At 46.4% G+C, this 15,744-nt stretch overlaps 1 protein-coding gene and 1 long non-coding RNA gene across 3 annotated transcripts in view; one reads left to right on the top strand and one right to left on the bottom strand.

Moving 5' to 3' along the window:
- LOC307178707 overlaps positions 1–15,744 on the bottom strand; it is a 369,464-nt gene that overhangs the window by 147,837 nt on the left and 205,883 nt on the right. The window lies entirely within an intron of this gene.
- The window catches only part of VAT1L (vesicle amine transport 1 like), a gene marked incomplete at its 3' end in the record, with an annotated part of 143,702 nt that continues 138,008 nt past the window's right edge, over positions 10,051–15,744 (top strand). The window contains exon 1 of the mRNA XM_079907165.1: positions 10,051–10,389. Within this exon, the coding sequence (XP_079763291.1) occupies positions 10,163–10,389 (227 nt within the window). The 5' untranslated portion in view covers positions 10,051–10,162. The remainder of the gene's footprint in view (positions 10,390–15,744) is intronic.

Genomic DNA, 15,744 nt, shown 5'->3' with positions numbered 1-15,744 from the left:
GAGATGGGGTCAGAGTTGACATTAGCAGTAATGTGCTGGGTGTATTATTGGAGACTCCAGGCTTCATTACCTTCATTTACTCACTGTCCCAACCCCCAGCCATCACTGCTTATCCTGGTCAAAGCATCTACCCCACTCCACGCACCTCATCCTGCAGCCTGCCTCAATTCCACTGAGGGCATGATTGAATTAGATCCTTAAGATAAAAACAAAGAACGAAAAAACTTTGTTCTTCATAACCAACTGGATGAGCAGGCTCGTGCAATGCCAAAACTCAAAATCAATATCTGAGAGACTGTATTTGGAAAGGCACTGGCATATTAGATTAAAGCACGTCCTTTGATTTTTGCCTTAAAAAAATATGAACGGTCTCTACAACAAAATTGCCCAGGATGATTCAGTAGCTTCTAAAATCAGCTTCCAATTTATTCAAGTGTATGGAGTGAGACCTGCAGGAAACAGGCTTCTGAACTCATCAAAAGGACAAACAGTTTTCCAGGTTGGAAACATTCCCCCAGTGTGTGCTGTCATTTCAGTAGCTATCATTTCTGATCAATGTCGTCTCTGCAGAGACAGCCCGTGTGCCAGGCCACCGCCAACCTTGATGACTGATGCGAGCTCAGCCCCTGGGCTGGAAAGTCCCTTGAGCATCAATTAGTCCAAATATCTTCTTTTACCACGTGGAACAAGGACATTTCCAAGGTCACACAGGCGGCAAGTCAAAACCATGGACTTCCTCGCTTGCAGGATCTAAGGATTCACGGCTTAGAGCAGGATTTCTCGACTTTAGCAATATTGACGTGAGGGGCTGACTAACTCTTTGTTGCGGTGGCAGTTCTGTGCCTTGTAGGATGTTCAGCAGCATCCCTACCCTCCACCCGTTAGATGTCTGTAGCACCGCTTGTGACAAACAAAAATGTCTAGACGTTGCCAAATGTTCCCGGGGGGGCCCAAATCACCCTGTCTGAGAACGCCTAGCTTAGAGCAAACATTGCGAATTGGTGCTACATAGGCTAAATATAGCTCTCAGATAAGTTCTGTTCATCCTATGTAATATTTGTCAGGATTTTTTAAGTTGCGGAGATTTCACATAAAAATCCAGACTTCCGGCTTCTCTTGAACATTTGGAAGGCCTGGCAACACTAAGCACACGTCCTCACGTGGCAATGACAGACTGAAGTTGAGTTTAGAAGGGCCATCTGCACCCCGGTTTGCCACAGTCTCCACTGCTCCCTATTGTGCCCCCCATCAGACCCACTTTATCTGTTTCATAATCTTTCTGGGTCCCAGTTTAGTGTTTAAGGCTTCTCTAAACTGTTTGTACTTTTCTGTTCTCTCAAGCACGCCTCTCAGCTCACTGAGGGCAGATCGTGCTATTTTCTCTTTCTCTTTCCTCTACAGTGGCTATCCCTGAGCAGCCACTCACGAAACACTTATCCATTGACTTGTCTAGAGCATCTTCTCCCAAAAGACATCCTGCAGAATGCTAGTCTTCAAGGGAAAAAGGCTGGAAGTCAAGCACTTTTGGGTGAAGCTGCATTCAGTATCTCCATTTAGAGAATCAAAAGATTTGCGTGTCTCTAAAATGACCTACGTTAAAGAAAGAGGCTTAACTGCACTACAGAGACACAAGAAAATTTAATAACAGAACTCCCTTTTACCCTAGCATCAACCAATATCCCCAGAAGCTACTGTGTTATTGAATAAACTTTGTAAAAGGCTGGATTGGAACTCTCTACTTTATGAATTAAACACAGTTATTGAAATATTAAGTGCGATGACAAAGGCAGCTACAAAGCACTAACATATAAAGAGTATTTCTTCTAAGCATAGACATTTATTTGGATTACTTCTTTAAAATTTCCCCCACATGACTTCCCTGGTGGCGCAGTGGTTGAGAATCTGCCTGCTAATGCAGGGGACACGGGTTCGAGCCCTGGTCTGGAAGGATCCCACATGCCACAAAGCAACTAGGCCCGTGAGCCACAACTACTGAGCCTGCGTGTTTGGAGCCTGTGCTCCGCAACAAGAGAGGCCGCGAGAGTGAGAGGCCCGCGCACTGCGATGAAGGGTGGCCCCCGCTTGCCACAACTAGAGAAAGCCCTCGCACAGAAACGAAGACCCAACACTGCCAAAATAAATAAATAAACTCCTACCCCAACATAAAAAAAAAAGAACAAAATAAAAGATATCTGTAACTTAAAAAAAAAAATTCCCCCACAAATCTGTAAAATTGGTGTGATCAATATCCATATCTTACAGAGTAGAAAATAAAGCAACAGAAAAGGAATTAGTCCAGATTTCACAGCTAGGAAGAGTTCAAGCCAGGACTGGAACACAGCCCATCCAATCCCAGAGCCTATGCACCTATTCTCTACCTGCACTGTACTGCCTCCCTAGGACATTGTGCCATGTTGTTTATGTGTCTGTCTCCCTCTCAGGACATGTACCAAGCCTTACCCATGAAGGAAGCAGAGAGGAAATTACTGTCCATTCATCAATGGCTTTGTGTGGGAAATAATACTTGGAAGGATTTGGCATGATATCTCACATAGTTTTCACATCCTGAAAATTAGGTCTTCTGATCCTTATTTAATGTGGGCAACTCTCTCAATCTCTTGGAGCCTAGAAGCCACATAGCTAGTAAACAGAAAACTGGGATACGAACAAGTTCTGGAAACAAGGTATGTGTTCCTTCCGCTTTGCTTATTGCCTAGTAAGAATACAGGAACTGGGTGGATGGATAGACTGATGGATGGTTGGATGGATGGATGGATGGATGGATGAATGGATGGTGGGTGGAGAGATTGATGGATGGATGGATGGATGGATGGATGGATGAATGGATGGTGGATGGATAGATTGATGGATGGATGGTGGATGGATAGACTGATGGATAGATGGATGGATGGATGGATGGTGGATGGATAGACAGATGGATGGATGAATGGATGGATGAATGGATGGTGGATGGATAGATGGGTGGATGGATGGATGGATGAATGGATGGTGGATGGATAGATGGATGGATGGATGGATGGATGGATGGATGGATGACAGATGGATATTCTTTCTTGCCCACTTACTTTGTGTAAAGCACCCCACTAAACTCTGTGAAGAGGAGAGGCATACTAAAAGGAAAAGGGTAGGATGCTTGCTCCTGAAGAGATTTTCCCTATTTCCTGGGGTTTGATACTTCTAACCTCAGAACAGGAAAGGCAAAATGTGCCCTTCCCATATTGAGTATTTTCAGTTTACATCGAGATCTTGTAGCTTCACAGTCATCACTCTTAGAAAGCCCCAACCATCTGGATATGGGCCAATCAAATAACGATGGAAACAAAACTCTGAGGGGAATCAGCTCTTAGCCCAAACCAGAGACATCAGGAAAATAAGAGACTGAGTTAGCTGGAGGGTTAATTCATCCTGATTTGTAGTATGATGTTCTCAGCTTGTAAGAAAATGAATGATTGGGATGGGGTCGGGGAGGGAATTCTCCCCCTTTCGGGTTTCTCTTGGACTCCATCTGAGGAGTAAATGCTTTGTTTGCTTCTGAACCTGAATTTTTCATCCCTATCACATTACCATTATTCACAATGATCTATAGCAAAGTACTCTGGGAAAAACACAGCTCTCTGCAGCATTTGAAAGAAGCAGATGGCATCATTGCAGTGATGATGCATACGAGAAATCATTTATCAAGGGAAAATACTTGATAAAATTCAGAGGGAGGGGTAAAATAAATCACTCAAAAATTACCTTTTAGCATGAACAAGGCTTCAAAAACATAAGCTACTTGATTGAAATTTTTTACTCACTCCTGTGCAGTATACTGTTCTCCTCACTTGGCCGATCATGTGTACCAAATACTACTGACCGATAAGACCACGTCTCCAGGGATAACAGCTACTTACGGATAAAAGAATAAGAGCAGGTGAAATGTTTCTAATTGTATTCATACGTGACTGGGCTCGTAAAGAGCTAAGATGGTCTTCAGTGTCTCATGACTGGCATCTTTCGGTTATGGAAAGAGAATTAAGTCTTCTTGTTAACTTTCATTATAAAATGACAGTCAAACTCCTTTGAAGAGAAAAATCCAAAAGGGTGAAAAGCTCTCTTAAAGGAGTTGTTGAGAGCACAGGATTGAGTCACATGATTGAGATCCTTGGATAACGTTGCACTTTCAGATGTTATGAGGATTAACCTCCATTCTCCATAATATCATTCATTTATTAAAAGCCCTTCAGAGACATCTCTATATACCACATCCCAAGATTATCTTTCCTATACCCCATCAGTTATCGAACCCTGACTCTCACCTCCAGCGTTGTCACTTAACTAAGAAAAAAACGACATTTCCCAGTTTCCTTAGAAGCAGGATATGGCCATGTGACTAGGCTCTGGCCAATAAGAGGTAAGTAGATGTAAATATTTTGGTGGTCTCCTCAAGTTTCCTTAAAAAGAAAGATGTGGGCCTTTCTCTCCCATCCCACATGTCTCGCTCCTGCTACCTGGAACATGGGTGTGAGGGCTGTATCTTGAACCATGAGAATGCGGGCCAATCCTTCATCTAGATGAAGTACAGAGCTGGAAGGAACATTGATCTCGATGACGTTGTGGAGACACCATACCATTCTTAAGCGTATTCTACTTTCTTTAAGCTCCTTCTTATTTGGGGGTTTTGTTATTCATAGCTGAACCTAATACTTTACCATCACTTTCATAGTGACGCCTTCTCTGACCTTCCAGACAGCACATTCTACTCCTTCTTTACAGTGCTTACCATACTAGGATTTTTTTGGTTTCATATATAGAGCAGCGATTGTTTTTGTTCCACGTACACCTTCTTGGAACTCACCATTGCCGTGCACAATGACCCAATGTCTTTAAATCAAGACACCTGCAACTCTTTCAGGATAGCTTGGTCTAACTGCCAATTCCAAAACAATCCATATACAGGGCAGATCAGAAAGGGTAGATGGTTAGCAACCCCCAGAAAGAGCCCTCAACCAACAGGGCTGGAGGACGGATAAGAGTTGATGGCTACTCCATTTAACTTGCTTCTTGATTAGGAGACCTCTGAGGTGTGTTCTACACTGTCATCTAGAGTTCCCCAGCAGGATTTAACCTGAGTTAATGACAGTGATAAACCTGCTACATAATGTACCTTGTACTGACTTCTTTCCCTTCTCTATATCAATTCCACAGATGCCTACTTCCTAGAATCACCACTCAAATAAGCCATTTGTACTCAAATATTTAAATTAGGAAAGATTTGCTTCTGGGGAACCCAACCTAATCCAATATACTTCTCCTTAGTTAGAATGCTAGCTCCATTGGGACTGAGAATGTTTGTCTTATTCACCATTCTATCTCCAGTACTTAGCAATAGTACAAGGTCAGCACTCAAAAGGTGATGAACAGATATCAGTTCATTTTTTTTCCCTCTGACACATCTAGAGTTAACCATCTGTGACTGGTCCTATGATATATAAATAGGAACTTTATTCTACCACCTTCAGGATGGGCTGCACACCTATCCAGTACTTCTCTGAAGATAATGCTGTATTTGTGTCAATCATGCTTCATTACCTTTTAAATTACATCAACCCAAACTATAAGAAATTATAGCATACATCCTTGAATATGAGTTCTTGGATTTTACTGAGATCTTTCAGTGGCCATCAACTACTAACTGTTCTTCATTACTGACCTTCTAAATTTTTCTCCTTCCTCTCAACCTATTCTATGGAAATTCTGAAACATATAACAGCTTATAAAACCATAGGCATTAGGCATAGTGGTTAAGAATCCACATTTTAGAGTCAACTGACTCCCACTTCAAATCCCAGCTTGCCACAGACTAAGTAGGTAACCTCGGGAAAGTTACTCAGTTTCTATTAAATTTTCTCCTGTGTAAAATAAGGATCATAGTACCTATGGCACAGGATTATTTTTTAGATTAAACAATGTATTATAATAAATGACTCTAACTGTATTGAGGAAAATACAATAAAATAAATCTTACTGAAGGATATAGTTTCAGACATTGACTGTTTGCTCCAGGTAACCTATTTCTCTGGAAAGTTACTGAACCATTCCAAGTTATTTAGAAAACCATTTTGAAATCATACTAAGATAGTTTCCCATATATTCTTGCTCAAAGATCTCACCTTTTTTGTGTGACACTGCCCTAAGATGGTTCATACCTTGAGCAGTTCCTATTTTGACTGTCTGTACTCCTCCCACGGGGACACACACCTGTTCCCACATCATATACAAGCTAATAGAGCTGAGTTGTAATACTATATTTCACCAGCAGTGGCCACTGTGTGACACTGCCCTACAATGTAAGATATTTCACCACGGAAGCTCTAAATGAGCTAATGCCCAGGGAATCAATTTTATAAATTGAAAATAGATTTATTGTGCTTATTTGGAGAGATGCCTTGCCGTATGGCACTTGTCATATTCCACCAGAGAGGAGAAGACTTGGGAATACTTAATGATCCAAATGGTGGTATATAAGACGCAGAGGAAGGTATTCCTCCCCAAGCAGCACAGATTGTGGTGTGTTTCCTCTTAGTTGTTGTCACAATCAGCTGGAAACCAATTATAATCTGGGGTTTGTAAACAGCCAGAAGATTCCCTTGGAGGAAGTAATTATATTCCTTTTAACATACTATAAGGCAAACACTTTATCTTAAACATGCTGTGTGCTGAGTGCAAAGTAGATTAACTTTCTGTTGCTAAAGGAAACCCCTCAGAATCGAGGCAAGGGATCTTAGTGGGACAGAAATATTAGGAGGCCTATAAAGGGGAAAAGAACACCAAAAATGCCATGGAGTATTACCAATCAGGGGAAGGACTCATTTGACCCACCCAAATAAGCATGCGTGGTGACATGTCAAGAGCATCCACTTGGTGTCAGTTGTGTATCACACCACAGTCGTTGTGTTCCTTTGAGCAGGATAATTCACCATGTTAAGACTCGGTTTCGTCTTCTGTAAAGTAGGAATAACGATGCTTACCTAATAAGGTTATTCTGAGACTCAAATCACAAAACATACCTAAAGTGTCTAGAAGAGTAGTCACCCCCAAAACAACACCACACCTTGCAGATGTTGTCAGCGTCAAGTCCATATCCCCTCTGAACTCACCATTCCCTGTCTAAGGTGATGGCTTCTTACTGAGAGCATCCTGACTGGGGCATCTCAGCCCAGGTACCTGGAGCAGGCTGGAAGTGCCAGGGAGTTAACACTTCCAGGAACAGCCTTTAGCTGTTCAATCAGCAGAAAACTTAGTTTAAAAATATCCATTTCCTTACTCCTTGGGAGGGATAACACTAAGGCTTGTTCCACACTGTCTCTGGGTTTGAGCCCCATTTGTCCCCGTGGTAACACACCCTATGTTGGTTTCTAGTGCTTCCCTGCTCACCTTCTGCCTTCCTGATGGGAGCTTCCTGGGATTACCTCCAAAATAAACCACTGGCACTCAAATTCTTGTTTCAGGGACTTCCCTGGTGGTGCAGTGGTTAAGAATCCGCCTGCCAATGCAGGGGACACAGGTTCGAGCCCTGGTCCGGGAAGATCCCACATGCCGCGGAGCAACTAAGCCCATGCGCCACAACTACTGAGCCTGCGCTCTAGAGCCCGCGAGCCACTGCTACTGAGCCCTCACACTGCAACTACTGAAGCCCGCACACCTAGAGCCTGTGCTCGGCAACAGGAGAAGCCACTGCAATGAGAAGCACACACACCGCAGTGAAGAGTAGCCCCCGCTCGCCGCAACCAGAGAAAGCCCGTGCGCAGCAGCGAAGACCCAATGCAACCAAAATTAAATAAATAAATTTATGAAAGAACAATTTTTGTTTCAGGGTAGAATCCAGCCTCAATGTTATATCTCACAATGCTAACAGGCTTAATAATTTGGACAATTGGGTTTACAATAAAATGTTTAATTCACTAGCCAAGCCTTGTCTATTCAGCTTCCTTTTAATCTCCTCTCTTCCACCCCACAGCCATTGCCTCAGCTGAGCCTCTTATTTACTGATTGATTTATTGATTCATTGATTTTTGTCTGTCTAGTCTCTAACTGATCTCCACGCTTCCAGTAACTGTATCCTCTAAACCATCACCCCCTTTCTGCCAAAGTTGTTATCCTGAAATGCAGTCTGGTGATGCCATTCCCTTGTTTTTGTGTTTTAAGCCTTCAGTGATGCCCACTGCCTCCATGATTATGTCTTAAATTTTATAACACAGTCTGTAAAATTCCTCAAAAGCTGGTGCCTACCAACCTTTCAGCCTAGTCTCCAGTGACTGCCAAACAGAGCCAATGCTCAGCTCACGTAGAATAAGGCAGTGTCTTCCCAAAAGTCCTATCGCCTGTCACCTTGCTATGTGTTTGAAGGTGCTTGAGACCACCCGCCTGAGGAATCTGGCTCATCTTCAAGGTCTGGCTCAAGTCCCCTGCTCTCTGAGGTCTTCTTCAACTGTACCCTCCTCTGGGTAGCATCTGCATTCACAAACTCATTCATTCATTCAACAAGCATTTTTCTGAGTATATTCTACAATGTACCAATCATGTGTCAACCTCCCAGAGAAACCATGCTGGATAAATGCAGAAATAGCTCCTGCTCACATGAAGACCACAGCTGGAAAAGGGAAAGACATTAACAGGTAATCATATAAAAGTTTGTTACAAACTGTCATGAGAGTTTACCATACAGGACAGCCAACGTACCCTGGGGTTGGGGAGCTTCTCACTAGGAATGGGTGCTTGAGTTGAGAGTGAACTAAGAATTAACACAAGGAGGTGGGACATACATTCCAGGCTTGGGGACAACAGCGGGTAGGAGGGAACCTAATACTCTTTTTGAGGAATAGAAGGCCAGGGCATTAAAGCAGAGAGGCCGAGGGAGAAGAGGCACTGACACTATTCATTGTGTCCTGTCGATTTGTTGACTGTGTCCTCCCTGCCTCACACTCTGAGAATGAGCTCCTCTAAGGTAAGGACCATGAGTTATCGAAAGTCATGTCCAGCCCAGCATTTAGCACACTGCAAATAAACAAAATTAATGCACCCATTTTATGGATGAGGAAGCTGAGGCTTGAAAGACTGAATGAGTCATCCAAGATCCCAAGGCTGGCTGTGGTTGCACAGTAACTAGAATATACACCTATCATTCCTCAACTGCATCTTTCCTTAAACTGCCGTAAGGCAATCCCCCATCTTTTTTCCTTAAAAAAAAAAAATCTAAGATTTTCCCGTGAGCTCTTTTTCAAAGGCCTTGATAACAAAAGACAAAAAGCCAGTTATTGCTGCGCATGGGCACGCACACACACGTGTGTGTGTGTGTGTACACGACTGTGTTGCAGAGGGGTGCACACTGATCTGATCTTCTCGGGGGGGGGGAGGTCAAATCAAGAACAGGACCGCTTTCTGGTTCTTTTTGGAGCCCCTTTAACGGCCCCAAATGGTGCGAGTAGTGAGAATTAGCCATCAGAAGATGCTCCTGGCGATGCTGTAAAGAGCATCCGCGATAACTCTGGAGGTCCTGAGTGCGAAGACCCTGCATTTGGACTCCTCGGGGCAGCGAGAGGGATTTCTAGTTTCCAGCTTCCAGAACCTCTCCTCTCTTCTAGCTGGGACTGATGGTTTGGGAAAAAGCACCATTTCCAGTCTATCCCGCCCGCTCCCGCATGTCGGTGGGAGAGGAGGCAATCTCGGGGCGGGGAGGCATCCTCCAGACTCAGACATTCATCTCTGTCCATTTCAAGGCGCCCAACCTGCACCGTATATAATGAAGTATTGCGCCCACAGCGGAGGACAAGGCGTCCTCTCTGCATGTTTAACTCACGAGTTTGGGGCAAATCTGGACTCTGGGTCTACGATCAAGAGCTTGATTTGACACTGGTTGAGAAACTGGAGTTGAGGCTTTGATCGGGCAGGGAAGAGCGGTGGGGAGCGAGGTGGGGCGGACAGTGGCGCGGCTCTTGGGAGGATTACGGCGGAGGCTGTGGACCGCGGCGCTGCTCGCAGAGGCTGCAGCCATTGCACCGCTGAGCATCCCACATTCAACAGGAGGAACCCGCGGGAGAAGAGCCCCGAGCCCCCCGCGCCTCAGCCGCTGCAGCCCGTGCGCCCCGCGCCCGCGCGCGCCATGGCCAAGGAAGGCGTGGAGAAAGCGGAGGAGACGGAGCAAATGATCGAGAAAGAGGCAGTCAAGGAGCCGGCGGAGGGCGGCGGCGGCTCTCACCGCCTCGGGGACGCCCAGGAGATGCGCGCCGTGGTGCTGGCCGGCTTCGGGGGGCTCAACAAGCTGCGGGTCACCAGGAAGGCCATGCCCGAGCCGCAGGACGGCGAGCTCAAGATCCGCGTCAAAGCCTGGTCCAGTATCCGCGCCTTTCTCTTTTTCTCTCTTTGCGCGCTCAGTGCTCCGGGGAGCAGGTGGGGGGAGAGCCTCCGTGGACACCCCCCTCCGCGCCCTCACCCGGGTCTCAGAGCCTCCCCGAGGCCCTGGGCCAGCTGATGCTGGGGAGGATGTTGAGAGGCGGCCCTCGCCCTCCCCGAGCCGGATCTAGGGGTGACCGGAGGAGCCTGTGAGAGGGGAAGGGTCGATGTGGCGCCCAGCGCTCAGGGTCTGGAAGATTGCGCCGCGGGAGCTCTCCGTGGGGTAGGACAGCTCAGCTGCCAGGAGAGGGGGTTTGACGATAACATGCTTAAAAAATAACCGTCGGCTTACTGTGTACGAGCTTTCGTTTTTTAGAGTTTTATGTGTGCGATCTTATTTAATACTTCCTGGGACCCAGTGAGTTAGGCACCATCATCGTCCCCCATTACAGGTGCGGCAACCAGCGCTCGGAGAGTGATTTGCCCAAGATCATTCGGCCGCCACTAAGCGGCATGGCCAGGATTTGATACTGGACCTTTTCAGCCTCTATGCTATTGTCCTGGTGGGGCTGGGGACGAAGTGCGGGGCTGGGGAAATGCGTCCTTCCTCCTCACAGCTGCACACTCCCGTCCTTGCGGTCTGATATGGGCAGAGGAACTGGGAAGCATCCTAGGTACCCAGCGTCTCAGCCCCGTGAGGCCTGAGGCCAAGACTGCTACTTCATCCCCCCTCTTTCCCCACAGGCATCTTCTGTGTTTCTCTGAAGAGGAAAAACACAAACAAACAAAACAACTGAATCTGCTCCTAACTCCTGCTGCCATCTCAGGAGGAGCTCAGCAATCTGAGTACCCTTCTATTCCCCCCCCCACTCCTCCCCAGGGAACCTCAGACTGCCGCCTCCCTTCTCCCTTCCCCCTCCCCCCACCCCCCGAACCGGCTGGGATTCCTCCTGGAGTGTTTAAGCCTCTCTTGTGCTGTTACTATATGGTCATTTCCTTGGAATTCTGGGGAGGGAGGGCTCATCCCAGAGGGTTCACTGGACCACTACTCTTGAGTGAGATGGGCCCACCCCTTCCCATCGCGGTTTTTTAAAGCCCCCAACAGACACTGCTCCCTAAAAGCAGCAGCCAGCTCACCGGTTCCCAGGTGAGACCCCCAAACTCAGAATCTGGGAGCAATCTAGAGGCAAGAAAAAGGCAAAGGAGCTTCCCCTCCCCTTTGCCGCTTCGAGAGCAGACGCAGGTTTCATTCGCCAGACTGGAAGGAGGCTGGAGAGAGGCGGTCGCTGCTCTCTGGCTCACTCATCACATATGGGGCTGGTCATGTTTGACTCTAAACACAGGGGCCTCTCCCTGGGAAATTCAGGGCAGGGGACAAAGCTCTGGCCAACTGGGGGATCCTATACAGTTCTGTTCTGTTAACTCTTGCTGAACCAAGCTGGCTGACCCCAGAAGGCAGAGCTTACCCCTGCCCTGCTCACCAATAAATTCCCAGTGCCCAGCGCAGAGCTTGGCACCCAGTATATCCTGAATAAGCTCCTGCTGAATGACTAAGTTACTGCTGGATGAATGGATGGAGGAAAGACGCCTGGAGGGGGATTGTTGAGTCATTATTTTTCTTCACTTGCTGGTGGAAGAATGTCTATCTAGTAACATTAAAACTGTGTATTGATCATTCTCCTTCCTAAACCACCTATCAAAAATACTGTGTGTGTGTGTGTGTGTGTGTGTGTGTGTGTGTGTGTAATTTATGACCCTCCTCAAATTGAGGACTGGGTTCTAGGACTCTTTGTCAGAGTGTATTTTCAGAGAGTGAAAATGTTGAAGCTACTTTTTAAGAGAAGAGATTGTCATCTGCAGGGCAAATAGGTCTGGGTTCTCCAGCCTTTCACTTACTGCATAAATGCTGAGAGGATCTGAAGCGTTTGGAAATAATAAATGTCAAGATGAAGGCCGGGAGACTGATTTTCAAAGCCAGACACTGAAGCCTGTTTTTCACTGGAGCCGTACACACACACACACAATGGAATCACTGCAGATCCCCCACCCCAGTTGTTCAGAAAGCTAGCCAGCCATGGGGGGTGAGGGGGCGGATTTGGAATACAGTATTGCAAAGGCCCAGATTGATTTTCATTTCCCCAAGCTGGAAGCAGAGATAATCGGTTTTGCAAGGTGGGGCTGGAATCGGTTTGTGAGGATTGCCCGCTGGGCCCTTCTTTCTCCACTAGGTTAGGATTGGCTGGCCAAAGACGCCCATTGACTGTAAGTTTAGCCTTGGAGCCAGGAAGACTCATTCTGTAGTTTTATGAATCAGCTGATCGCCTCCTGGATGAAGGTTTCCCTCTTATCTGTTCTCCCTCTCTCTCTCTCATTCTCTATTTTTAATGTAAACCTTTTATCATCAAATAGGATATGCTTTTTGCTAGAGAATAAACCATAGTTTATCTGAACTAGTAGTATTCAGACCTGGAATGAGGGTCCAAGTTGGTTACTGTATAAATTTTATGGAAATGGAAGAGAAGAGGCAGGGGGAAATACATATTTTATCTCATTTACCCCTCTCATCTGTGGTCTAGCGCAGTAGGTATTATGGTAGAGCAAACTGAGGCCTGGAGATGTTCAGTAATTTGCTAAAACATCACACAGGTAGCAGAGATAGGATTTGAATCATGGTCTGTTTCTCCTTAAAGCTCTGCTGTTTTCCTTTTATTCTATTTTGTCTCCCTCTCTGGAAAAGCCACAAGATATGTAATTTACTTCTCCGGACCTTTGGCACATAAGCTTGCTTTCTTTCCTTTCTTCAGTGAATATGGCTCCTTTGATCTGTTTATGTCTGGCTTAAGGAGACATTCTCTGGCCATTCCCAGAGTAATACGGCTTTCCCCCCAAAGTGGAGGCTTGATGGTCAAACGCAGCTCAGGAAGAACCACTGCGGGGTGTGCAGGGTGGGAGGGATAGCCCAGTCTTCCATCTAAATTGTTGCCAGAGCATCAACTTTAATGGGGAATCTGTTTCATCTACCATTCAGGGAACAATTTACACAGCAAGCGATTTAACTGGCCGAGGGGAAAAAGTGCCTGGCCTTCGGAGAAAGATGTATCCGTGTAACCTCGGTGAGCATCTCTCTCAACTTCTCCAAGATTTTTGTGCCTCAACTGCAAAATGGGGATACTAAAATGAACATTATGGTGTTGAGAGGATCAGATGCAGGAAAGAGGCCCAAAGTTGGCACTAAGTAAACGGTAGTCGTTGTGACTGTTATCGTATCTATGCCTGTATGACATATTTCCTGGAGACTTGATGACTTGGAGATGTATAATATAGGCAGTGTTATATCACATCTGCTTAGTGATGAAGAGTGAGACCTTCCTAGACATGAGTCCCAGCTCAGCCACCTGCTAACTGGCTATCCTAGGACTGGTCCCCTGGAGGCAGAGCCTGGGACAGGGATGCTTTTTGAAGTGGTTGATGTAAGAGGTGCTCTCGGGAGACTGGGAGCAAGGGAAGAAGGATGGGGCTGGGGAAGTAGCCAAGCAAGAGCTGGGTCTCAGTTGGATCCCACCAGGGGTTCTGGAGCATGAGTTGTACCATAGAGTCAATCTGACCTTGTAGCAATGGGGGAAGCCTTCTGGGCCACACCCGCCCCCCCAGCCCCTGTCATCAGTCGGTTCTGGGCTCTGGGCTGCTTTCCAAGGGGGGATGTGGAGCCTCTGTTCCCCATGGAAGAGGGGACGGGGACTGCTCTGAGCTGTGAGCAGCCAGCTCGCCCAGCAGCCGGAGGATGGGTGCACTGCCCAGTAAAAGGGATCTGAGTGAGGCACAACCCGCGCCCTCTACACTGGTTGACCTTGACCGTGTCGCCTACTGCTCTAAACTTCAGCTTCCTGCTCTATACAATGGAGATAATAATAGCACCTCCCTTCAGAGTGCTGTAAGGGGGTTTCTGCTGAGTCACAATGAGCCCACGGCGCATCCGGACCTTTATGGTGATGTGTGGCACACAGCAAGTGATCAATGGATGCTAGACATTATTATTATTACTATAAATTATTATACTTGGTTTCCATAGATACCTTTTATAGTCGCTATCATTCAGACCAGCACTCTTTGGAGAGTGAAAGGAACACTGCTAATAATTACTCTGGGATAGCAGGGACAAACTGGAACCGTTCTAGGCAAACCAGGGTTTGTGGTCTCCCCTGCCCTGCCCCCCGCAGGTGTTAAGGGTCTGGTCTATGCCTTTGCTGCCAGCAGTCTTGTAACAGTGGAGGTTCTTTTGGACAGGAGCTGGTGGGATTCGAGGCTGAGAGTCTCCAGACTGGGCTGCAGGAATGTATTTAAGCGGCCATTAAGAAGCTGGCCTGTTTTGTGGCTCAAATTGGCTTGTGGTGGAAAGGCACTAATGGACTGGGGACATTTATTTTCCCAGACTGATTTACAGCAAGAGGCCACGTGAAACTGCTGGAATGAGACCAACTGCATGAAAAATAGTTGCAGCCATCAGCCAATGGCTCCATTGGCTGGTCTGAAAATGGGCCGAGGGCAGGCCACGCTAGAGGAAAGCCAGCAGATTGGGAGGATCGTAATATATCATGAGGGTAAAGTGCACTGGAGACGGGGAGGGAACTCATAGCTATTGGGCACTTGTTAGGAGCCAGCAACTGAACTGCCTGCTATACACTCTTTGTTTCATTTTATCCTCATGGCAACTCAACAAGGTCAATGTTACGATCTCCATTTTAATAATGGGGAAACTGACATTCGGAGACAAGTTAAGATCACAAACTCTTAAGTGGATGAGCAGTATAAAAATCCAAGTCTGTCTTGTTCCTGGACTCTTTACATGTGGGAGTCTGATTATCAGAGAGACACATTGACGAAGGCACAATAGACACAGAGACAATGAAAGACCAAGACACAGAGAGAGGCAGACAGACACAAAGACCGGAATGGGAAATACAGAGAAAGAACCATGGATGCATTTGACTGATCTGAAGTACAGCTGATGAGACTCAAAATTGCATGGTGCCACCTTGTCTCCCAAAGTGGCCATTGTGCTTCTGAACCACATTCACTTTCTGTCCATTTCCGTGGTCTGGGATGCTTTTGGAATCCAGCTCGGATCACATTGCTATGGCTGTTGACCCAGAACACCCGTGCTGATTCGATATAATCATCACTCAAGACACTGAGTTCCTTCCTCTGCCCCTGTGGCCTCCATTGGGCTATGGCTACACTGGCAACTTGAGTGCAGGATGTCACCAAACAACACAGCATTAAAGTGTCCCTGACAAGGCCAATCCAATGAAATATGGCCAATATGATCTTCCCTGAGTTTATTCAAATAAAGAA

The sequence above is a fragment of the Stenella coeruleoalba genome, assembly GCF_951394435.1.
Source record: "Stenella coeruleoalba genome assembly, chromosome: 20".
NCBI lineage: Eukaryota > Metazoa > Chordata > Mammalia > Artiodactyla > Delphinidae > Stenella > Stenella coeruleoalba.
Note: the sequence above shows the minus strand (reverse complement) of the source record. Positions and strands in the feature narration are given on the sequence as shown.